At 41.8% G+C, this 23,870-nt stretch overlaps 3 protein-coding genes across 8 annotated transcripts in view; 2 read left to right on the top strand and 1 right to left on the bottom strand.

The window, feature by feature from the left end:
• The first annotated feature begins 360 nt into the window (after window positions 1-360).
• On the top strand, window positions 361-17,223 carry LOC136430291 (retinal Mueller cells isomerohydrolase-like). Its single transcript, XM_066420775.1, has 11 exons — window positions 361-655; window positions 8,270-8,403; window positions 9,002-9,268; window positions 9,700-9,856; window positions 11,307-11,455; window positions 11,991-12,114; window positions 12,678-12,871; window positions 13,258-13,372; window positions 13,695-13,789; window positions 14,021-14,132; window positions 14,504-17,223. The coding sequence occupies exons 1-11, from the start codon at window positions 577-579 to the stop codon at window positions 14,686-14,688; spliced, it is 1,611 nt and encodes a 536-aa protein (XP_066276872.1). The 5' UTR covers window positions 361-576; the 3' UTR covers window positions 14,689-17,223.
• Window positions 17,224-17,374: 151 nt separating this feature from the next.
• Window positions 17,375-22,300, bottom strand: LOC136430329 (sodium-dependent glucose transporter 1A-like). The gene is made up of 5 exons (XM_066420838.1): window positions 21,782-22,300; window positions 21,058-21,238; window positions 20,452-20,581; window positions 19,432-19,593; window positions 17,375-18,864 (listed from the first exon to the last, which is right to left on the bottom strand). Exons 2-5 carry the CDS (start codon window positions 21,235-21,237, stop codon window positions 17,816-17,818), a joined length of 1,521 nt encoding a protein of 506 aa, XP_066276935.1. The 5' UTR covers window position 21,238; window positions 21,782-22,300; the 3' UTR covers window positions 17,375-17,815.
• Window positions 22,301-22,473: 173 nt separating this feature from the next.
• The window catches only part of LOC136430299 (cytochrome P450 4F2-like), a 32,293-nt gene continuing 30,896 nt past the window's right edge, over window positions 22,474-23,870 (top strand). For 2 of the 6 annotated variants that reach the window (XM_066420794.1, XM_066420820.1), the window contains exon 1: window positions 22,474-22,570. Coding sequence is in view for 1 of the 6 variants with exons in the window: in XM_066420803.1 (XP_066276900.1) it covers window positions 23,710-23,745 (36 nt within the window). In the remaining 5 variants the exon portion in view is untranslated. Of the gene's footprint in view, window positions 22,571-23,641; window positions 23,746-23,870 lie in introns of those variants that run through there. The other 4 variants (XM_066420812.1, XM_066420788.1, XM_066420825.1 and 1 more) reach the window with 3 other exon arrangements.

The following is a 23,870-nucleotide window of genomic DNA, read 5'->3' as shown; positions in this document are numbered from 1 at the left end:
GTGATTTGAGGTAGGGTTAACGTATTCTCCAAGTAGAGGCCAAAATTTGAGCGGGGGGCTAGTAGTGGCCGCAATTAAGGTTGGAGGGACGACGTACGGCAGCGTTAAAAAATACGGCCTCTACTAGTCCCCCATCGAAATCTCTGCTTGGAGAACTTAACGTACCAAATACGTCTTTCAATTTTGTTTTTTACACATCTTATTTCGTTGGGTTAAATATACAAAGTACATGCGTATACCTTTACCCACACATAATTACTAGCCAGTTGCTTACCGACCCGTAACACTCAATGAAATGATATATCGTCGACCCCGCCTCCCTTTTCACACCAACGGACCAATCAGCGCGCCGCACGGGATGACGTCAGACCCTTATTAAATTTCGCCGGGTCCTTTCTCTGCGGCCGTCTGACGTGGAATAAAAGATGTCGGCTGGAACTGCGGCCTGGAAACGGTCTTCCCGATGAAACAAAACAGCAGCAATTCTTCAAGCAAGCACCTCTGTCTCTGCAATTCCGACCTTTTCTAGGACCATCACGTCTTTTCTTTAAGGAGCTCGAACCTTAAGACGCAAGCATGACGGCCCCATTGGGTAGCGGAAGGATGTTTTATTCGGTGGACGAATTTCGGGACCCGGTACCCACAACAATCAAAGGTAAACACTCCGATCTATATTTTCTGTCATGGATATGTTCGCAAATAGAATCGTGCAGGGTTTTTGTGTAGCAGATTGTTTGATATATGGTGTAGAAGGGTCGGGTTTCAATCGAAGCAGGCGGTGGTTTGCCCAGTGACAAGGTCAAAATATGCAGACCGAAAATATACAAAATTCTACAAATCTATTGTCTGCTTTGATCAATTCTGCTAAACTGCGCAAGGAAGGGCTATTTCCATTCCATATTGGCTGTATATTTTTATGTAAATATGCACATGGCGGCAGCTGACTTCAATATTCAATACAGGAGTCAGTAATGTGACGTAGACAGGTCACCCCTTGGCTTAGCGCTTCAAACTTGGCCTGATGCCAAAGTCTGCACCACAAGGGGAAGGCCGGGTCAGACTGTGTGACCTTCACGGAGATGGTTGGAAGCTTCCAATGGAAATCGGAACATTTTCTTACAGCACCAAGTACTGAAACATGCTCATTTAATAGATAGCTTTAAACGACACAGTTAAAATTAAATGTGCAAAGGTTAGGTGTGACAGGTCGTTCAGTTTATCAAAATAAAACCAGCTGCTGCAGAGTCGCGTGCCTGTCACGGAAGCTGGTGTCACGGTTCCGCGTATACACCGAAGGCGAAGGGCGGTCATTCCGGCTACTAGTATATATATATATATATATATATATATATATATATATATATATATATATATATATATATATATATATATATATATATATATATATATATATTTGTATATACAGATACAGATCTAGATACAGCCCAGTTTCTTTCTGAAAGGGTATCGGTACACTTCTATCATAAAGGGTTCGGAGTTTTCCTCGTACATGTATCCTTTGCTTGAGACTATTAACATTGGCTGAGCACCTCTTTCAATGGAACTGGAGAGAATCGTGCTTTCCAGACGAATACTTGTATTTCACCTTTGCCCCCCTTTTTGGGTCAGTGAACTGAAATTGTTAACCTTTGGGGGACCCGCTTTGGGGAAGGTTTTCATGTATAGAATGATTCAATATGTCCCTCCCCACCCCCACCCCTACCTCCAATTTCAAGAGAGTGTAGAAAATGTTTATGATCATGGAAGAACCAACTATTCATGCCACCATTTTACGATTTATTACCATTGTTAAACGTTAACATAATTTGTAAAATTGTATCTATATTCTCTTGTCATTGATTCGCCTACTGGTACGCAGAATAAAACAGCAGTATCATATATAAAGGAGTTCACATTTTAAAACCTATTTTCCCGTGGTATTATCTTGTTGTTCTTTCATCTCAAAACTGCACCATACTCGTTACAATCATGCTTGCTAACAAATTATTGCATATTCAAATCTTTAAGCACCAGAGAAAAGCATATATATGCCCCTAGAGGGCCCCCCTGCATGTCCTTACGAGGTAATACTAGATTTATATATATGGACATGTGACGTGCGCGGTGCTCGTGTGAGATATCAATAACGTTAAGAAATATTTTAAACGTAGCTAAATCTTCTTATCGAATTGCTTCGTATTTAGAGGTTACGAGAATATTCGTCAAACAATGACTTAGGTAGAAGGTAGAGAAACATACCTCCAAATTTTCGACGTCTAGTCTGTACGTCTTGTTCACGGAATGACCTAGTCTCGCGAGGACACGAGACTAGGCCGAGACTTGTGAAGATCGTCCTGCCTCCCCCGCCTCGTACCGGAGGTTGGGAGCTGCCCAAGTCCTACTTACCCCTACTCCGCAAGGAGGCGGGGGAGGCAGGACGATCTTCACAAGTCTCGGCCTAGTCTCGTGTCCTCGCGAGACTAGGTCATTCCGTGAACAAGACGTACAGACTAGACGTCGAAAATTTGGAGGTATGTTTCTCTACCTTCTACCTAAGTCATTGTTTGACGAATATTCTCGTAACTTGATTATATACGTGACTAATGAACCTCTTCAACGATATTCGTATTTAGAATACGACAGCAGGAACGCAGAAGCCGCTCGCACTGTGTAGCCGTGTTACATATAGTCTCTACCATACTCCGATAGCAGCTTGAAATACGGTAGAAATCGGCCAAATAGACTGAGTAATCATATATCTGATCATTGCAATTGGTATTGCTGGCTGTGGCCGGCGAACAACCATGGGAAATCATTCACCCCAATTTATACTATTTTCCTCAACCCATGGAGTCTGCTTTCTAATGAATGATCATATATTCAAATTTCAAAGCCATTGATAGACATACGTCCCAGACAGCATATGCCCCAATTCTCCCTTGAGGGCCCCGCATGTCCCCAGGAGGTAATGTTAGATTTATGGTCACGTACTGACGATCATGTGACGTGCACGGCGCTCGTGAGAGATATCAATAACTCAGCGGGGTTACTTAAGGGCATCGGGACCAAAAGCAGGTTATGTTATTTAGGTCAATTAAGGGTGGCCTAAAGGCGCGGACTAGATTTAGGTACTATTGTCCTTGTGTTATTTTCCGACAATACCTCTGTTGTAGTTTCAAAATGTCAATACAAAAAGTATCCCTTATTAAGCAATTTCTACGTTTGCCAGCGGCACAGAAATTGATCAAAAGCAGCATATGTAAATCGCAGCCATGTCGTATAAAGCCTAAAACTACATGACATTTTCACTCTCTTGGCTTTCAAAATGTCAATCATTCTTGAGTTACATATATAATTTCTGAAGCCATATCACTAGCGGCACAGGAAACCGATCCATAGAATGCAGCAGACATAAAACACAATCATGTCGTAAAACCTATGCCTACATGACATTTAAGCTTTCGAAATGTTAATACAATATTTCTTTGCATTGCTTTTACTTACAGAAAACATTTCTATGTTCGCCAGCGTCACTGATCCATGACAGCAGATGTAACTCACAATCGTGGCACGCAAAGCCCATGTCTACATGACATTTCGTTCTCTTTAATAGCTTTCAAAATGTCAATTCAACATGTCAAAATCAGAAAGCCGCCATGCAGTACAATCACGTTTGCTAAATCATTGTCGTCTTACTAACGAGAGCGCTTTGTTCATGATATATATGCCTTGTATTTAAGAAAAAAAAAGGGAAAAAAAGAAGCAATAAATGTATTCAAGCGTTATTATTTTCCGAGACAGCTGGTGCTGAATCTCCCCGAGGACTTCTCACCCTAACGCTGCCGTTTCATTCAAACAAAGGCGATCACTGAGAAGTGAGAACAATAGTGATGAATGGTGTTTTCAAGCACCTGCCTACCCCCTGGGTCGTCCTGAAATCACTGCTTCGTCCTAATCTCCAAGCAGATGTAGGGACAGGGACTGACTAGTTTTGCATCCGTTTTTCGGCTTTTTCAAGTTGTTTTTACTTAGCTTTTTAACAGACAAGGACGACGTGGCACTGCACTTAGGTTTTTCATAACTTATTATCTCCATGAAAAATGGAGATATAGTTTTGGGTGTGTCTGTGTGTTTGCTTGTCTGTTTGTTTGTGTTTCCGGACTACTGTAGTCAGCATAACTCAAGAACCGCTTGATGGATTAGGATGATATTTGGTATGTGGACGGGTGTTGTGAAGCCGAAATTCAAGGTCGATTTTGGGCTCCCTGGTATCTGACCTTGGTACTGCAGCAGAAATTCAATTTTTGTATCTCTTGACCTGGATGTGATATGGTCTTGATTTTTTTGGTGGCAGATAGCTTGTGGTGTAATGAAGACGTGGTGTGGGTTTGAGCCCCCTAGCAGCTTGCTCTGGAACTGCAGGGGCGTTATCGTGAAAATCTTCTAAGGAGAATAACTGAACAAAGGAACGATGGATGTCCATGATATTTAGTATACAGGTAGCTTAGACAGAGATGTACATAATGAAGTGCAAGTTATGTTACGTAGGACTTAATTTGCTTAGATAATGAGGAAAATCTATATTTGCAGTGTTTTCCATTATCAGACTCAAATACATGTAACGTATGTAGTTTATGGAAAGTGGATCATCAACAGATACCAGTTATGCAAATAAATTCCTAATTTGCATAATCAATTCAAAACACCATTTCTCATCTAATTGGAAAATTATAGGACTGTCAATATGGTTCTTAGTATGAAGGTAGCTTAGACAGAGATATACGTAATGAAGTGCAAATTATGCCAATTGTGACTTAATTTGCATAGCTAATGAGGAAAATCTATATTTGCAGTGTTTTCCATTATCAGACTCAAATACATGTAGCACATGCAGTTTATGGAAAGTGGAGCATCAACAGATACCAATTATGCAAATAGATTCCTAATTTGCATAGTTAATGCAAAAACACCATAATTCATCTAATTGGACAATCATAGGACTGTTAATATTGCAACATGTGTAAGTTAGATAAAGGTGTTTATGACCAAGCATATATTATGCAAATGTGTAAGTCATTTGCAGGCATAGAATTGTTCATGGAGATATGAGGTCGTGGAACTCTTGTTTCAACAGTGCCACGGACAGAAAACAATATACCCATTTTTAAACCTGGGTGGAGTGAGGAAAATCGTGTAAAGTGCCATTTCCAAGAGCACAACATCGGCTTTCTAGTTGTGAGCCATTTTTCTCTTACTAGAGGCTCTCTTCACTTCCAAGCATAGAAAACGTACAAAATGCCTTTAAAAACGGCCCACTACGTCTGCTTGGAGATGATTGGTTCTGTTAGCAATGCTAAAGTTCACGTCACGTGCAGGTCCCGGTTGAACTGTGTAACAACTGCTTTTTACACACCTTTTCCTTCATACTATCAGCCTTCTCAGAGCGATCGGCGTTTATTTCTAGGGGGCGCTGATTCACGATTTTTAAGTATGGCCAGCTTCTATGCCAGCTTCGATCGTATCCGCCGCCCTATAGGCTACGAAGGACGCTATAGCCCGATCTGTTCTCACGTGTGATGTATTGTATAGTATAACATAGCAGGTAGCATAAGACAATACATTGCAATCATATGACAAGGTTCGGCTCTAACTCATTACAAGATTGCTAAGTATGCCCTATGACAAGGTGGGCTCATACTCTATATAAGTAGCATGACAGTGTTCTTCCAGGCCATTGGAACGAAATGAGTTAACGCTAAACTGATGCTGAAGTTCACGTGAAGTCAAGTTCCACTCTGTGCCCACCGCCTGTTGCCCTGAAACCAAAGGTCGCGCGCTGCACGTGCCGCGCCATGACGTCATGCTAGTGCTGCACGTAGTAGCAGATAAAGTACGTTAGTAACTAAAACTCGCCGCTGTGATAACAGTAGCGTATTGTCCACTTTGATCAAGGTAGGATAATGGCCTTGTTGGAGTTTGCCTACGTCCTTTGGCATGGCGCTGGCTGCTTGCTTTTGACTCTAACTTGTCACAATCGTTCGCCTCTAACTCATTACAAGATTGCTAAGTACGCCCTATGACCATCCAAATACACAATAATGTAGTTCAAGTGAAAACAATATTGGAGCACCCCCTAGCGACAAGAATAAATTCAAAGTGTTTTCGCAAGTTCATGGTAGAAACATAGGAGAGATATTAGGGGTTATAGTGATATTATACAATAATAGATTAAGGGTATCTCTTTAACAGTTGTACTCTCAAACAACAACAACAACAACGACAACAAAAGAAAACTAGAGTTCCACGACCTCATATCTTCGCCAAATAATATGAATTGTACCGACAGATGCAAGTACCAAACTCCCGCCATTTACCAATATGGCATTACATAGCCATTTTTCTAAACAATAATTAAATTCTAGTCTTTAGTTGCTTAGATAATATCTATAAATGTTCCGATCTTTCTCAGTGGCTTGATATGCCACAGGTCTGAAATTCCTCTCATGGAATGTCAATGCCAGTTAGACATCCAGGTAATAAGATACGCAATAAAACTGGATGGATTTTCGAAACGTAGTGAAGTAGTATAACTCTATAAAATATTAGACCCTGTTTTGCATAATAAGCATCTTATTTTTTCAACTTGGCTTGGCTATGTCAATTATCAGATTCAGCTATTTTAAAATGCCCAACATGAATATAAAAAGTCCTGTCATTTACGGGCATAGTGTTATTATCTTAGTATAATCTTAGCAATAATTCAAATGAGGTCATTTGAATAATTGATATTTCGATTATAATCGATGATTACTAGCCTCTTTTTCTCAGTGAAGGATGACACAGTTTTCAAATGTGATTTTTTTTATTTCTTTTTTCGGCTGTAGATAAGTACAGCCAGGGCTACCAAAGGCTAAAGCTATTACAAAGGGTTAGCCCTGGTAACTGAAGAATATGCAGACCTTGATACAAGCTTTCACAAAGACTAGAATACGACTAAAATGCATATAAACGGGCACAAAAATAGAACTCAGCGCATTTTAAAACATTTCATTAATCATGCAAATTAGGTCCTGTTTGGCATAATTACCATGTTACATCAATCGTAAGATCTTCATACCAAACATAACAGATACATTTTAGCCCTGTTTTTTCAATTGCCCAGCTAGTAAGCTAGCTGTTGACCTAGATTCAGGACGCCAGCTGTTGACCTAGATTCTGGACGCCAGGTGTGTACTAACGCATGCCGCGTACTATGGTGCGGCAGTCCTATATATGCCAATTATTACGTAAAGTAGGTCATGATCTGCATAATGAGCGTATCATAATGCAGATCATCACTTAAGGGACATATATACCAAATACAAGATTAATCCATCAGCCCCTGCTTGAGTTATCCTCCTCAAAAGTTACAAACAAATAGGCCCACTGCAGTTTAAGGCAAGCCGCAAGGGGGCTCAAACTTACATCACTTACTCTCTGCCCCAAGATCTATCTACCACTCATAAAATCATAACCTTAGTACCTGCAAAAAATTTGACCACAAACTTTAAGCGGATTAGAAAACTTTCTTCATTTATAAGTACTCGGCGAAGATAATAAGGAAGAAAAGATCTGTAACTTGCCCGAGTTCGATCCTAGGGTCGGACCCAACTCGGACGTGTTGTAATGGATTGCATTCATTCAATTTCGGACGGTGACGTATAGCCGGCGGCCCCGTTGAGGATGAAGTTTTAGGCATAATCCTCATGCGTCAAACCTCTGCACGAAAAAGACCCCAGCACACTTATCGGAACGAGTAGGGTGATCCGGTGTGCTTGGATGAAAACGGGAGCCGTAGCGAAGCCGCTTTGCACTACTACCAACTACTTGAAAAAACATAATGCTTCACTAACTTTTGAAAGGAAACCCAAGCAGTATTAGGACCCAAAAATCGGAATTTGGAAGTCAATATTTAGTCACTTCTATACATGATTAGTTCAAACAACACTATCACAGTATATAGAGACGTCCATGATGCAAAAATACGACGTCGTTGTGATGTGGGAACTCACTAAAAATCATCGCCGGGGTTTGTGTAGGGTCGCAAAACTAAGGGGATAATCATACGGCACGTTTTGCGCGGTTTTAAAATGCTCAACGTTATTGCGCAAATGTGATTCACATCGTTAGTACATGTCACTACCATAAAGATTTCAAATTTTTTTTATTTCAACTTTTGGACCCTAATATTGTTTTGGTTGTCTTTAAACTTCTTTACCTTTATCCCCAGGGGAGATCCCGTCGTGGGTGAGCGGGTCCCTGATGCGGACGGGCCCGGGGAAGTTCGAGGTGGGGAAGGAGGCGTACCGGTACTGGTTCGACGGGCTCGCCATCGTGCACAAGTTCAACATCAAGGACGGAAAGGTAAGGACAACTGTTACAGTTGACCTTCAGCTTGGCTAGGTACAAAGACAATGGAATAAACAAAGAAACAAACTATTTTGGAAGGTCCGAGAAAGGTACGGACAACATCAAGGGCGGGAATGTAAGGACAACAGCTGAATTTCAAGGGGGCTAGGTGAAAGACAAGGTAAAGTGTATACGTAAAAAGATACAAACTATTTTGGACGGACCGAGAAAAGTACGTACAGTTTCAAGGACGGAGAGGTGGGAAAAAGTACTAACTAACCACAGGACTTCACAAATTCGAGAATTGATATATTGATACATACCGTTGTCCATAGGCAATGTCATTGTCACTGTCGTTCTTTTGACTTGAATATGTCATCAAACGGGATACAAAAACACAATATAACTTTTGAACGAGACGGCGTGTGTGCACTTTTCTCTTGAATCGCTAGGTGACGTACCAGAGCCGTTACCTTGAGACCGAGGCCTACCGAGAGGCCATGAAGGCCCAGCGTATCGTGCTGTCGGAGTACGGTACCGGTACCATGGCCTACCCAGATCCGTACAAAAACTATAACAAAAAAACATGTGCACTTTTCTCCTAAATCGCTAGGTGACGTACCAGAGCCGTTACCTAGAGACCGAGGCCTACCGTGAAGCCATGAAGGCCCAGCGGATCGTCCTATCGGAGTACGGCACCATGGCCTACCCAGATCCGTGCAAGAACATCTTCGCGCGCTTCTTTTCCTACTTCTTTCCGCCGGACATGAGCGACAACGACCTGGTCAACACGTTCCCCATGTCGGACGAGTTCTACTGCGTGAACGAGACTTACAGGTGGACCAAACTCGATCCCAGGACACTCGACACTCTGGGACAGGTAGAAATTTTTATACTGACAGTTGAATAGATCAATATAGTAGCAAAACACATTTATTCTGCCTTTTCAAGGTGGTTTATACAATCTTCTGCCTTTTTCAAGGTGGTTTATACAAAGGATGACGCTTGTTTATACACAGACTAAAGTAGAAGCTTAGAACATATTTTGAGCGGCATTCGGCCTGCATGTAGTATTTTGGAGTTATACAGAAAAATATTTAGTCCTTCTGAGACATACATAGCTACTAGATATAGGGCAATTGACAGAATGTCTACTTCATAAGGGTACAATACGTTTCATCAAGGAGGTTTAAACAAATAGATTTAACCTATTGCTAAACCTCATTGGTTTCATAACCTTTCCAAATAGTTTTCCTCATCAAAAACCTTTCGTGTTCTCCGGTCTCCAGCTCACTTTTATTCCTCACTCAGATTGACTTGACCAAATACATCGCTGTGAACGCGCTGACGGCGCACCCCCACCACGAGCAGGATGGTACAGTCTACAACATGGGATCGTCCTACAGCTACCAGACCGGCTGTCAGTACAACATCGTCAAGTTCGACCCGCTGGACAGGAAAAAATGCGGTAGGCTAATTTTATTTTCATCATCTTTCACTATCATTTTTTTCTTAGATTTGAATTTTAATTGAATTTACAGAGCGCTCAACGAATTTCATCGATAAAAACGAAACTTTTGACGCGTTGTGTGTACTATTGTCTTTTTAGTCATACTTGTACGTTTTGCTTGATATCCCCATTATAGGCCGGAACACAAATCCAATTTAGAACGCAGCGAGTCGCCAACGTGGCGCAGTGTCAGTGAGATAGGGGCTTTACTACTAAAGTAACATGACCAGCTTACGTCCGATTTATTCAAAAAGTTATTTGTTCTTAAACCGCGTGGACAGAGCCAAATGTTTAACCCATGGGTAGAAATATCAGCTCTTCTAACAAGAAAATGCATGGTCTGTAAGTTTTTCTCCGCCTGTTAAACGCCATGCGAGCATGTATTTATACTGGGGTATGCCGTATATGGTGTAGAATTGTGCTAGGCTTACCCTTTATCGTCCACCTCCGTATTTTCCCTTCTAGCGCTATGCTTGAAAAACATAGACCGGAAAAAAATGCACAGTAACTGTCGAAAGTAGTCTACAGACAAATGACAGTAAAGTCACTATGTTTGTCCTTCCGCTTGCCCGACGCGATGGAACAAAACGATTTTTGTATTGTGAATTTCCCCGAAATCATCAGCACCTGGCGTTCACGTGATAAACGCATGACTATGATGTTATGCCGTACAAATTTGTATCATCTGAGCGGGGGTCGCTAGGTTGTATCAAACCTTCCTAAAACTGGCAAGAGTTTCAAACCTCGAATCACCATGGATAGTCTGCATATCAAAGAAAGGTTTAACGTCAGCTACTTTTAAAAGATACTAGCTATCGTGTAAGTTAGAAAAACATGATGGAATACGTGTCGAATTACATATGAAATGCGTCATGCATGACGCTTCCGTGCTACTTGTTGTTACTGGTTCAGGAGTTTATTCTGTTATGTCGCTGGACGTAAACCCTTTAAAATGTTTTGTATAAAAGAGAGAGATGGCTGAGGATCATACTTATGAGGTTCTTTGTTTCTCATGAGAACAGGCTTTGGCATAATACACCGCGACATGTGCACATGACCCAATCTGGACGTTAACTACTCCTGCACGTAAATAGGTCATGTTACGTTAGTACATAGCTGACACTTACTTCCAAATGTACATTCTCAAGTTGAAGAGATTGCTTTGTCTTTAGATATAGTTTACCTGGATTTCTAACCTTCATGAACCGCCTATTCTCAGGTCCTGACGCGACAGTGTTGGAAAACGTGTCCATCGTCTGCAGCATCCTTCTAGTTAATAGAATAGATATATAAGATAAATAACAAATTTGTTCTATCTAGCAAGCAATTTTTTTCTAACTAGCAAGAAATACCACCAAGATTAGGAAAACAAGGCAATAGATAATTTTGAAACATGTCGTCTTTCCAGGTCCTGATGCAACTGTCCTTGAGAACGCTTCCATCGTCTGCAGCATCCCCGCCAGCTACAGCCTCAGCGCCTCCTACTACCACAGCTTCGGCATGACGCAAAACTACTTCGTCTTCATAGAACAGCCGCTGTACATGAACATCCCCAGGGTAAACAAATAAGCGTTTTGCATGTTCGGTTTTGTTTGTGAATTGCTAATTTACGCCACGGTCGCATATCGTACGTAGCCTCCGTTGCAGACTCCTTCCGGCTGTTTTCATTTTCTAAGTTCCTGTTTTACCATTACATTTTTTTTCTTGTTGTTCCCGGCCAGAAATTAGAAACAAATGTAAAAGTATAAAAACAATAACTTGAAAAAGAAAACAACCGGGAGGAATCTGCATCGAAGGCTATACCGTATGATCATGCGACATGCACGTATGTGACCTGACCCTAAGTCAGTATTTGCATATCATATTTTTGTACAGTTATCCCTTCGGGAGGTTTTTCGGGTATCGTTCCCTTAGATGATCAACATTTGACAACTAATAAAAGAAAAAACTTAGTATGAAAGTTTTGCAACATATAGTAAGACTAAGATGTACGCTTCTTCTCCTCGAAGATCTCATTGGCCAGAATCCAAGATGTGGGCATGATGGAGTTCTTTGATTGGTTAATTCAAAATGTTCATCTTCCTTCTCTCAGATTCTATTGGCCAGAATCCAGGACGTGGGCGTAACGGAGTGTTTTGATTGGCATACGGAGATTCCCTGTCGGTTTGTGGTGGTGCGGCGAAAAGACGGGGAGATAATCTCAACAAACTACACCGGTATGAGAACTTAATATTCAGTTAAGATTTTAGAACAGGCCAAACTAGGGGGCCCAAAATCTAATCATTTCGAGGTTGCAACAAGACCTACAAAAATTCTTATTGACAGGAACATCCTGTCAATAGTGGGTGCAAAATATCTTTATTGGCAGGAGCATTCTGTCAATAGTGAGTGCAAAAAAATCGTATTGACAGGGACTTACTGTCAATAGTACAACAAATTCTAATTGACAGGCACAATATCAATTGCCTCGGTCATTCTGAACTTCTAAAGTCTAAACTTTCTACTACTTTCCCATTCATTCATTTTCTTTCTTTGTAACTGAGTGCTAAGTTTGATTTCTGTGACACTAGATTTGATGACTTTGATTTCCTTCCCGCCAGCCGACTCGTTCTTCTGTTTCCATCACATCAACACGTACGAGGAGGACGGTCATCTTGTTCTTGACCTCTGCTGAAAAATTCTTTCATTTTCTTTCGTCGTGAGTACTAAGCTAGGTTGCTGAGGCACTTTCATGAGTCGAAAGAAGAATCAATCGTAAATTTGACTTTCTTCCCGCCAGCCGACTCGTTCTTCTGCTTCCACCACATCAACACGTACGAGGAGGACGGCCATCTTGTTCTTGACCTCTGCTGCTTCGAGGACGCGCGGATCGTGAAGCTGCTGTACCTCTCGCACCTGCGCAGACCGGACGAGGAGAAGTCCTTCCCAGAACCGCAGTGCCGCCGGTACTGTCTGCCGATAGAGCTGGGAAAGGTGACTGCTTCACTTAGAAAAAGAACTAGATCTAGTCATTTCTATCAGAAAATACTCAATTCATGTGGTTATGCAGTCATTTATATGTCGTGTAGCCGTGGCGACTACAGAAGGGCGTTTTTGCTTGTTATTTTACATTGTTTATGATATTATGATATAATAACAAGCAAAAACGCCCTTCTGTAATCGTGGCTATATGTCGTGGTTACTTAAGTCAAGGTCCTGATTGGGACAATCTTTTTGTATTAAAATTGAACGGTTTTTTTCTTATAATGACTGATTCGTTTTAGCCTGATTTAGCTTTATTCCTTTCACTAATCGGATGGTATTAACCTGAATTTTTAACCTTTGTGATAATGATATGACTTTGTGACTAACTTTTCAAGGACGAAGAGGTGAACAACAACGCGGTGAAGCTGTCCTACACCACCGCCACGGCGTGTCTTCAGAAGGACGGGAGTCTGCACTGTCAACCCGAGCACATGTCTCAGGTGGAGAGAGGTATGGAGAACAGAAAGACTGCGTTTTGATTACATAATCATCTATCACTGTCCTACACTTAATGACTAACGCAACTACTCATTTTACAATGCCTTCTAAGATAAACATGGAATGTATTTCTATATCACATCTTGTGTATAACCTTTACATGCTCATATCACATATAAATCTGCCCTTCAGCGTAACACACCAGCTAAATATTGCTTTTCAGATAGATTCATGCCCATATATCCGATTTCGCATGACGTTTCAAACTTTACTTGGATTATTTTCGATGATACGAAGATGCAATTTTACTCCCATTTCTCTTTGTTCGATGTAGGATTTGAATTCCCAACTATCAACTACACCAAGTACAACGGGAAGCCTTACAGGTACTTCTATGGGACGGGGCTGGCAGGGGCCTTTACAGACGCCGTAAGTCATCATTTTTGTATTAACTCCAAAATATTTTTTTTTGTAACTGAACTTTTAGCTGGCAGTCGAAGATTGAATAAAATCACAATATTTGAATGGGTACAGACATGATATTGATCATGGAAGTCTTAAAAAGTCTTGCGCTATTTTCGTCCATGATATTGTTTAGAAACCAACAATTATGTGCCATCTTAAATTTTTTCTCTTTATTTATTTTGTCTTAATTTACAGCTGTTTAAGATGGACGTGAAGACGAAGAAGCTGTGGACGTGGCGTGAGAAACACTGTTACGGGTCCGAGCTCATATTCGTGCCCTCCCCGGACGGCGTAGAGGAAGACGACGGTAAAAGATAACTACAACACATTATTGCTTATTTGTGGCTCGTTAAAGTTAAAGTCCTCCCGCACCAGACGGTTCATAGGGCGGCGCCCATCTCGGTTTCAGTAGCCCTTGGGCCACACAACTGGTGGACAATATTTATTTTTGTATATATGGCAATAATTAACTTTGTCTGTATGTTAATTCTTTAAGTTTGGGACCACATAACTTTTTTTCACGTCTGGGACTGCATTGCAGTTTCCTAACCTTTTGTATTAGGTTCATACACACAGTATATAAATGACTTAAGGATAGGACTACAGGATGAAAGTATGCTTTATAATTCATTTTGTTGGCAGGGCTTGACATGATATATACTTTTCATTCTTATCCAGGGGTGCTTCTGGCCACCGTCGTGGACGTTAAGGACGACAAAGGCGCGTTCCTGCTGGTGCTGGACGGGAAGACATTTACCGAGCTGGGGCGGGCCGTGATCCCGGCGCACGTCGGGGTGGGGTACGGCCTGCACGGCTGCTACGTGCCGGAGGCGCAGCCGGGGGAGATCTTCAAGAAACTGTGAGGCGGACACCATCTCTTTAGTCTCTACCAGACTAACTGCACCGGCTATAGGGAGAATATTTGCCAGGGTTTCATTGGCGAAATGTGATCGATACTACTGGCTAGTTATTCCTTTTTCTGCTGAATTCTATGATCCATGCGCCCGTAGGAGGGCCTGGTGGAGGCTACCATCTCTTGATGTCAGGAACTGATGATAGTCTCTACCAGGCCCCACTGATGGCTAGGAAAATAGTAGAAATTGGTCAAATAGAGTGAATAGTATGCTAAGGGAGTCGGCTACGGAGAGAGGGTTAAATCTGTCATCCTAGCCTGCAAATGAAACCCTAGCAAATATTCATCCTAGCAAATATTCTCCCTATAGCCGGCGTAGTTAGTCTAGTAGAGACTAGACTGATTGGACCTTCTGAGTGATTTGTGATTCCAAGCAGAAGATGTTTTCTAGGCGTTACGAGGTCTTAGCCTTAGAGTACATTTACACGACGGAGCAAAGTTGGTACAGATGGGAGAGATCATTCAGAGGTTCTATCATAATCAACCTTCCAGAAGCTGTGATGAGGACAGCAACTAGCGTAGTCTCTACCAGACTGTTCTACGCTGGTTATAGGGAGAATATTTGATAAGACGGCGATCGCGGTGCGATCTCGTTGCGACCTAAATTTGATTTGTGTAACCCTTGGTTTCATAATTGGAATATCATGCAAAATGTAAAAGTATGACTGAAAAGACAATGAAACACCCAGAGCGTAGATATGTTCGTTGAGCGCTCTATCAAATCGGTCAGGCGCAGCGCGATCGCAGTGAGGCCACCGCCCTAGTGGATTGGGGTGATGCAAAGTTCTGGCAGCCAGAGACCTCCTCACCAGGGAAATCTTCCAGAAACTGTGAGGTGACAGGGAAGTAGCCTGCGCAACAACATCTCTTGTAGTACATCTCTTGCTGCCAGGGACTGATAGGGCCTCCTACGGGCCTGACCAATAGGAGGGCTGCTGAAATTGTGATTATTCTAGGCTTAGTCTAACAGAAGACGTTTTCCAGACGGTACGAGGTGCACCTTTCTGGCCCAAGGTGTTTAGAGAAAATTTCGCACAATCGAGCAAAGTTGGCAAAGAAGAGAGGGATCATACAGAGGTTTTGATGTGAAATTTTTGTTAACGAAAAGACAGTAGTAGATAGAAGAAGACACCGTCTTCCCGATATCTTGAGGTGGCACTTCGAATAATAAAGGTGCTTGAACTAAACAATGTCTTGCCTTTTCCGACGAAATTCGATACAAGTTCTTTATATCTCGTGCCTTACTTTGCGAGAAAAATAGCAGACGGCATTACAGATAATGCTTAGTTTTGCTCAGAAATGGTCAATATCAACTAAAGGAAGGCTGCTAGCATTAAAATCACAATAAAATGAAGGATATCCCTGAGTATGTGATGCTGTAGGTGCTTGCTCCAAATTAATTTACATACATCTGAAACAAAGGGGTGTTCGACGTAAAAGTGCTGTCAGAACAGTCGAGGGCAGTAAGGAATCAAGTCGTTACGAATTGGTAGGACAATAGTATGTTTACAAGTAAAACTAGAACGTGTTTTATCAGCCAAAAGTAGATTCAAATGTTAGGAGCTAAAATATATATTTGTTGCCAGTTCAATTAGTCAAAAGGACTAGCATAGAAGTTCCCATGTACAAATATGTTCAAACGTGTCAAAGTGCTTTTCAGCTTCCTGTTAGTTCAGTTGGCGACACTATGTAAATTATAATGTGTACTCTTTTTCCATGTTTTTAAGTTTTGTTGTTATGGAAAGCCAGCTTATTGCACTTGCAACTACAATGCATCTATGACTTTTGATTTTATGTCAAAGATCAAGTAGATCTGATATATATGCTATCTTAACCGTCCACCAAAACTAGTTATTATCATATAATACTTTGCAACATTGCTGCTTTTGCTTGCTGTGGTTAACTTTATGCTGACGATGCTTATTGTTGTAGCAGTAGATTCGTGTATGTATTTTTGTTCGATGAGGGTTAAACAGCCGTTGATAAAAAAAGAGAAAAGCATGTTAAACTATGAAGAGTTGAACGGTTTTGCTGTTTGGCAATGGAAGTTCAAGCGATGTCAAAGAAATTAATGTTGAGATTATGAGCCGTGGCGAAGCCACATCGGACTACCACTAGCTACTTGAAAAGGCATCATGCTTCACCTTAATTGAGGATGACTGCTTAACCTTTATACCCTTATTATGATTGCAACCTTATCCCAACCTTGCTCAGAGTTTGGTTGTTGAATTAGAAAATAAGCCTGTGATTTCTTAGATAATCGTATTTTGCTCGTGCCTACAATGTTTGAATATTATTGTGTTCCCACATTACTGCAGGCGATCTGCTTTGACTTGTCTGCTTTACATTCCACTACTTTACTCAGTGAAAGCTTGAAATGTATTTGAAAGCTAACTTCATTATCACAAATACAGTAGTATTTAAAATCACGCACTTTCATCAACGCCATGATCAAGATGCCAAGTAAAGTGAAAGGTTCATCATGTTCCTTGTGTTTCTTTTGTTTTGTCTGGTATATATATAACAAGTCCTATATATAAAATCTTCTCATAGACACGTAAGACGAAGCATTAATTCGTATTCATCTATCTATTTCCTTATGTCCTTTTCTTTTGATTGAAGAGAAACGCAAAATGTGTCACTTCTGTAGTCTTCTTTATCTATTGGTTGGTTGGTTTATTAAGAAAATATAACAACAGACACGAGTAGGTTTGTTTATCTTTCTATCTATAATATAGATAGAACTGACATGCATCAATAAAGGTGGTCACTTCTGCAGGTTTGACTTTAAATCTTTATGTGTGGGATAGACATGATTCTTTTTGCTTGGGTCAATGCACATGGGAAAACGTAAATCGAAGGCACCACCAAAACTTGACCAGGTGATCCTTATGCAGAATCGATCTCTAGTACAGGTTTGAACGCAAATTTGATTTCTGCTGACTAGACATTAGAGGATGAGCGTTTGCAACATCTTTGCCATCTCTCTTGTCCTCAATACTAACAAAGGACCAGTAATGAACAGTTAGTTATGAAAGCGTTTGTTTCTAACAGGTGGTGCAGCTTTGACCGTAAGTCTATTTCTGCTGACTAGACATAAGAGCAGGAACGTTTACAGCATCATCGCCATCTCTCTTGTCACCGTTGTCGTTTTGAACACTCATCTCCAAAGCTTCCTCTTGGGTCAATCTCGTTTCAAACAGAGGAGACACCGAAACCTGCATCACGCCAAACACGACCAGAAGCGCACAGCCACAACCCATGAACAAGTACAACATGGAACGAGGACCCAAGTACTCGAACAGGTACCCTGTGACGTAGTTGGCAGCCGTGCTCCCCACCGATGCCCCGACTACACAGATAGCGAAGACGATGGAAGAAGCGTCCAGGTAGCGATTAGCCCAGGCTGTGCCACCTGGAAAGACTGAAGAAGAAAACAGACCAAGAATACAAGTGAAGGCCCAGAACACAGTCTTGTCCGTCGCGCCCCAAACCGCTAACACGATGCCAGAGATGCACAGACCGGTGATTTCCACGGACAGCATGGTGTGGATGGGAACCCAGGCTGCAATAGCAATGGAGATCCACCGCATGGACGCGTAACAGATCCAGAACGTGGAGTACACCACACTGGCTTCAGGCTTACTGTACATACCCGTCTCCACCATGTAAGACACCATGTACTGCGTGAACGGGTTCTGGTTGAATTGAAACATGGTGTAGAAGAGGAAGAGAAAGACGAGCAGGAAGACGGCCTTGCGACCTTGACCCTCAAGGAAGCGACTGGGAGAGAGAAAAGCTGAGAAAGATCTCGGTGATTTTTCCTGCTTCCGATCATCGTAAGTAACCAGCTCGCGGTATTGAAAGTAGAAGAACACGCTGCCTATGATAAACTGGAGTACGGACACGCCGACGTAAGGCCACTGGACCTGAGAGAGTCGCCAGGCCTCTTCCACAGCTGGAGGAGCGGGTGTAGTACCATTGACGGCCGCTGGGCGGTCCGGGGACAGGAACGGGATGGCGATGAGCGGGATGATGAAGGCCCCGATGGGATACCCAGAGTGCATCGCGTGCATCGGCGCAGACGCCTTCGCTCCCCACAGCCTCACACAGACAACAGAGCCAGCTAGAAGGGAGGAAAGATCGTGGCGTTGATACATAAAACGAGTCGTTATGTAAATATGATGATAATGACAATTCAAACTCTACAACGTGATAAACCGAAAGACATTCTCCGAATTCTATCAGTTGTAGAGTTAGACTTGTCTTTATACTAGTATATTGTTTTAATACCTGGATGCCGAACCTTCATAATCAAAAGAAGTCATTCTTTTCACAATAAAGAACAATCTAGCCGACGTTCAGTTAACGTTACATGTAAGTGTACTGCAGACTTCATCATGTTCGAAGGACCAACCATGTGACCTCACAGACCGAATACAGTTTTTTGCACTTTTTACCGATTACAGAAGTCACATGCCGGCGAGGTCACATGTCCCAAACCATTGTTCATTCGACTGGAGTACGAATGGCCGGTGGTAGGGAGGCATGTTCGGCTATGCGTTACCGGGGTTTTATGCACAAAATGTACACGTCAGTGAATCCACATGCCCCCACACATGGCCAGCCACATGCTGTAGGAAGCCCCGCCATGTATGCATGTACAAACAAACAAACAAACAAACAAACAAACCCGCATCAGTGAACCCATGCCCCCAGCCAGCCACGTGCTGCAGGAATCCCAGGCCCCACAGTGTGCTTGTGAACGGCGTCCCTGCCGTCCCTAGACCAGCCATGACGAACGCGAACCCCAGGATGACGTAGGCGTACTTAGGCAGGAAGTCCAGGAAGATACCTGGACAGGGCGGCAAGGTGGTCTGGCGGTAATTAGGGTTGTTGCAGGGCTGTCTCCAGGACCTGTACATGTCCCTCCGTCCCGGGACAGAAACTTGTTTATTGAGACAAGCGAAAAGTTCCCGCATCCATGCAAAATTTGAACTTCATCACATCGTCAACTGATGAAAAATTTTTTTGTGTGCAAAAATGATGTTTGAAATAATGACAGATTTAACAGCAAAAGTTAACAACATCCCAAACAACGAGTGAGACTGAGACAGCCCTAGTGTTGTTGACTCAGAATCTAAAGGATCTGGGTTCGAATCCATGGCGCAAGTGCTGTGCTTTTTTAAGAGTTATTAACACACTTTGTTTTAATTTCTATTTCCTCACTCGACTCAAGTTAAAAGGAGTACAGCCGGACGCTCCATGTTTGGGGAGAGACACACCTCGAGCACGTCAAAGATCCCGCCACACTTATCGAAAGGGTTCTATCCGGGTGTGAGTGGATCAAAACTTAACAGTGCCAATCCTGAATAGGTCACCTGTAATGTCAATCCTTCCACAAATATGGTATATCTCAATAGATAAACAAACAAACAAAGAAACAATTAAATACATAGATTTGTATTTGTATTTTGTATCTATTGAGAATGAAACAAATCATTACACCGGGTCAGACAAGGCAGCTCTCGCTGGTCACGGCTGACCCACAATGATACAGACAAACGTACAACGTGAACATGACCTACAAATACAATAAATGGAATAAAAAAAGTAATTGTAATATACATTAGAATACAATACATAAGAATACTAGTATGAAATAATCAAAGGGTGAATAGATAGATAGATAATGATATTGATAAATAATTACCTCCGGCGACGGTGGATAGGAAGTACCCCACAGTGTGCGACACGAGAACTCGCGAGATCTCCTCGTAGTCGACACCGAGACGGTCTTTCAGGTCGATCATGGTCGGTCCCACAATGCGCACGTACAGGCCCTGGAAATATTTGGTATCAAATTCTTATTTATAAAAGACAGGTATACGTACTCTTGGAGATGCCGAGTTGACTTTGAGCAAGCTCGGCATGATGATGTTGACTGTATATAGATATTTCGCATTAATCATTTAAGTCAGTCTACACACATACAAATCATCAAATCTAGTTTCAAGATGATGCATATTTACCACCGTCCCATGCCAAGTATAGGATACAAAAAGAATTTCGTGGCAATACCAAGCACACCTAGACCCATACTTCTACATTTAACTCTCTAGTCTTGATTTATTTCTGTGCTTCTGTCTGTGTTTGTGCTTGTGTATGACAAGAGTGACACAAGTGCCTAGGTCACAATCAATGTGCTTGATAATAAAGTAGTACAACCTACTTTGGGGACAGTTAAGATATGCCTGATGTGAAGGATTGGCATGGATGCTATTATGATGCAGCATTAGCTCAGGAAAAAAAACCTTACCATACAGAACCAAGCAAAGAACAGTGCAGTGGTGCGGATGACCCGGTAGTCTCTCACGTGCTCGGGTAGTTTCTTCACGTGCCGGACCAGAGAAGACATCGTGGGTACGCGCCGGGAGTCCTGGGGGGCTTCATCCTCTGCTCGGTCCTCAGTTGACGTTTTAGTGGGCGTGGCCTCCATACTGCAACCCAACCCAACCCAAGTCAAGTCAAAGTTTATTGCACAACAATTGTAATTAGGACTGTGCGTCTAAACATCAGACCTGAACTGGTAAAAACGTTTAGCTCCAAGTCCAAAAAAGCTTGCAAAGAATACCTCTCTGTCCTTTTCGTTCTTAATCATCTATAAAATCAAATCAAATCAAATCAAACCTTCCATAGATCGTGAAAGACAAAAACACTGCTCTTTTTTGTGTTTACTGCTGACTGTATATAATTTTGCAAGTACAGTTTTAAAATTAGAGGTAAAATGTATGCCAACTGCCCCCCTTCGTCATGATCAACTGTAACGAGTATGATGATGTAGGGTACGTAAAACTGGCCACGCTCGTGAAACGTTATGACTTCTGGTTAATGGATACCCAGTTAGGGGGAGGGGCGGGGTCGAGGCTAAGGTGTTGGTTGATAAAGGTAGAAAGCCTTACCGATCGGAGTTCTTCAACTGAAGGAAACATTGCAGAAGTTGTAATAGTAATCATTAGCCTTTACAAGATAAATTGACTCACCTGGATTTGATGCTGGTTTGCGAGAGAAAACAAACCGGATCTCAGGTTATATTTTCATACACCAGCCGGGTCGAGACGCGTCCGCAATAATGCGTCATTGAAGGTTAGCAACCATGGATGTGGTTAATAATTACCTGTATGTAAAGTCTATCAGAATCTACATGGGGCCGTGGCAAATAATCTGGCTGCACAACTTCAAGGACCACCTGGTCATTCTAGTGACTGGGTTTTGGTGGCCCCTATGATTAATGATCATTAATTTTTCCCAATTCACCCAAGAATTCAAATGACCAAACAACGTTAGCCAGACCACGTGAATTTTCGGACAAATGACGTCATGAAATTGCCGGGAACTTTGTAAGAATATACATATGTATGATCAACTTCAGATTGTTTAATTGCCGGATTACAAAGTTATTTTACCCAACCAAGTGCTTACACCTATCCGACGGTTCGGTGACGGTCTGTCACCTTACTCAAAGCAATATTTAGTTGTTCTACTTCGCACTACAGCTAGGTGTCGCTGCTGCAACGACTGTAGAACCGACCAAATCTGAAAGTTTACAATCTGTACTTTCTCCTCCATTGAAAATGTCGCCTACAATTTCTGCCGAAAAACGGATAGATTATGCCACAAATCTGCTACATAGTACACTACTTACACATGATTGCTGAGATCGAAGTATCCTCTACCCCCTATGAAATAGTGCGCTCGCCCTGCCCTTACCATGACCTCTGACCTGTAGTTACGGAAGGACACACGCCAGTTGGAGGCCAGAGGCAAAACCGGTGAGTCCGAGATTTGTAAACACAAAAGGTGCAACGACGCGTGCACAGGTGCGCTAAGACATCTCTAGTCAACAAGCCGCAGTCTTATCTTACCTGTTCACGGTGTTTTTAGACTGATATATCTTGATCACAAATCACGGTGTAACGCGTAATAAGTCGTTTGAACCAAGGAGGTTATATAACCTCCTTGTTTGAACTGAGCTAATTCGGTGAATCATCCCAAAAATCATGATAAATCATTAAAGTTTTATGTTATTAAGGCTTGACGACATTTGAAGACATGTTAGTAGCTTCATTTGGTTGCCTTTGAAGCGTCTTGTCCAGATTAAGGTGTTTTGTCACTTGGTTACAAATTATGTAACCGATAAAAGACGGCGGCCTTCTTTTGAGACCGTGAGAAAATGTTCAATGCCCGCAAGGTCATTCAACCCTAAGCTGTATAAACAAAATACTATAATTGTAATACAAAGTATTCATTTATCATCCCTCTCCATTTGTGAATAGACCTTTCCCACGCGGCGGACATGGTAGAATGAAAACGAGGCCCTTGTGGCAAACATTAGACCGATCCTAACTGTCAATCACAATTAGCAGTTTAACCAACGATTACCTGATAATTAGAGAATCGAACAATGATGAAATGGCTGCAGGACAGACAAATTTTTGCATTTCTATGTTTTTATTTTGCATTTCTACATTATGACGGAGGAGGGCGGGGACTATGACATTCAGTCAACGAAGCTCTAAGTTTCTGCATCTTTTTTGTGCATTACATTAGTTATAATATTGATACTTGGATATCATATTTCAAAACCTAATGAGATTAAGGAGTAAAGCTAAATCTGCACATTACTTTTGCTTCTTTGCCTCATTGGCCTCGTCTTCATTCTATCATGTCCGCAGCGTGAGAAAGGTGTATGGGAGCCAGTGATTAAATTGCTCCCGTACCAAATAATGAAAACGTTGCTCATCGAGGACTTTCCTCTATTAGTAATTTCTGAAATAGAATTGACTTTTTTGTTATATCATGATTTAGTAATTTAATCTTTGTAAGTTTACAATTCATGGATATCTGGGACATTGCAAAGTGAAACAATTAAAACATACTGCATTTTTTCTTAGATACTTTAACTGCAGGCATGGATGGCCCACGAACATCAAAGGTCTTCCAGCACCTGTCTTATTACTTTCACCTCCTGCACTTTCTTGAACGTCTTCACAAACAAATATTCCATAAACTTTCCACATATTCCAGGACCTAATATCTAATTTTTACTTTTTACACTTCTTCGAACGTTTT

Source organism: Branchiostoma lanceolatum, chromosome 1 (genome assembly GCF_035083965.1).
Source record: "Branchiostoma lanceolatum isolate klBraLanc5 chromosome 1, klBraLanc5.hap2, whole genome shotgun sequence".
Classification (NCBI taxonomy): domain Eukaryota; kingdom Metazoa; phylum Chordata; class Leptocardii; order Amphioxiformes; family Branchiostomatidae; genus Branchiostoma; species Branchiostoma lanceolatum.
Note: the sequence above shows the minus strand (reverse complement) of the source record. Positions and strands in the feature narration are given on the sequence as shown.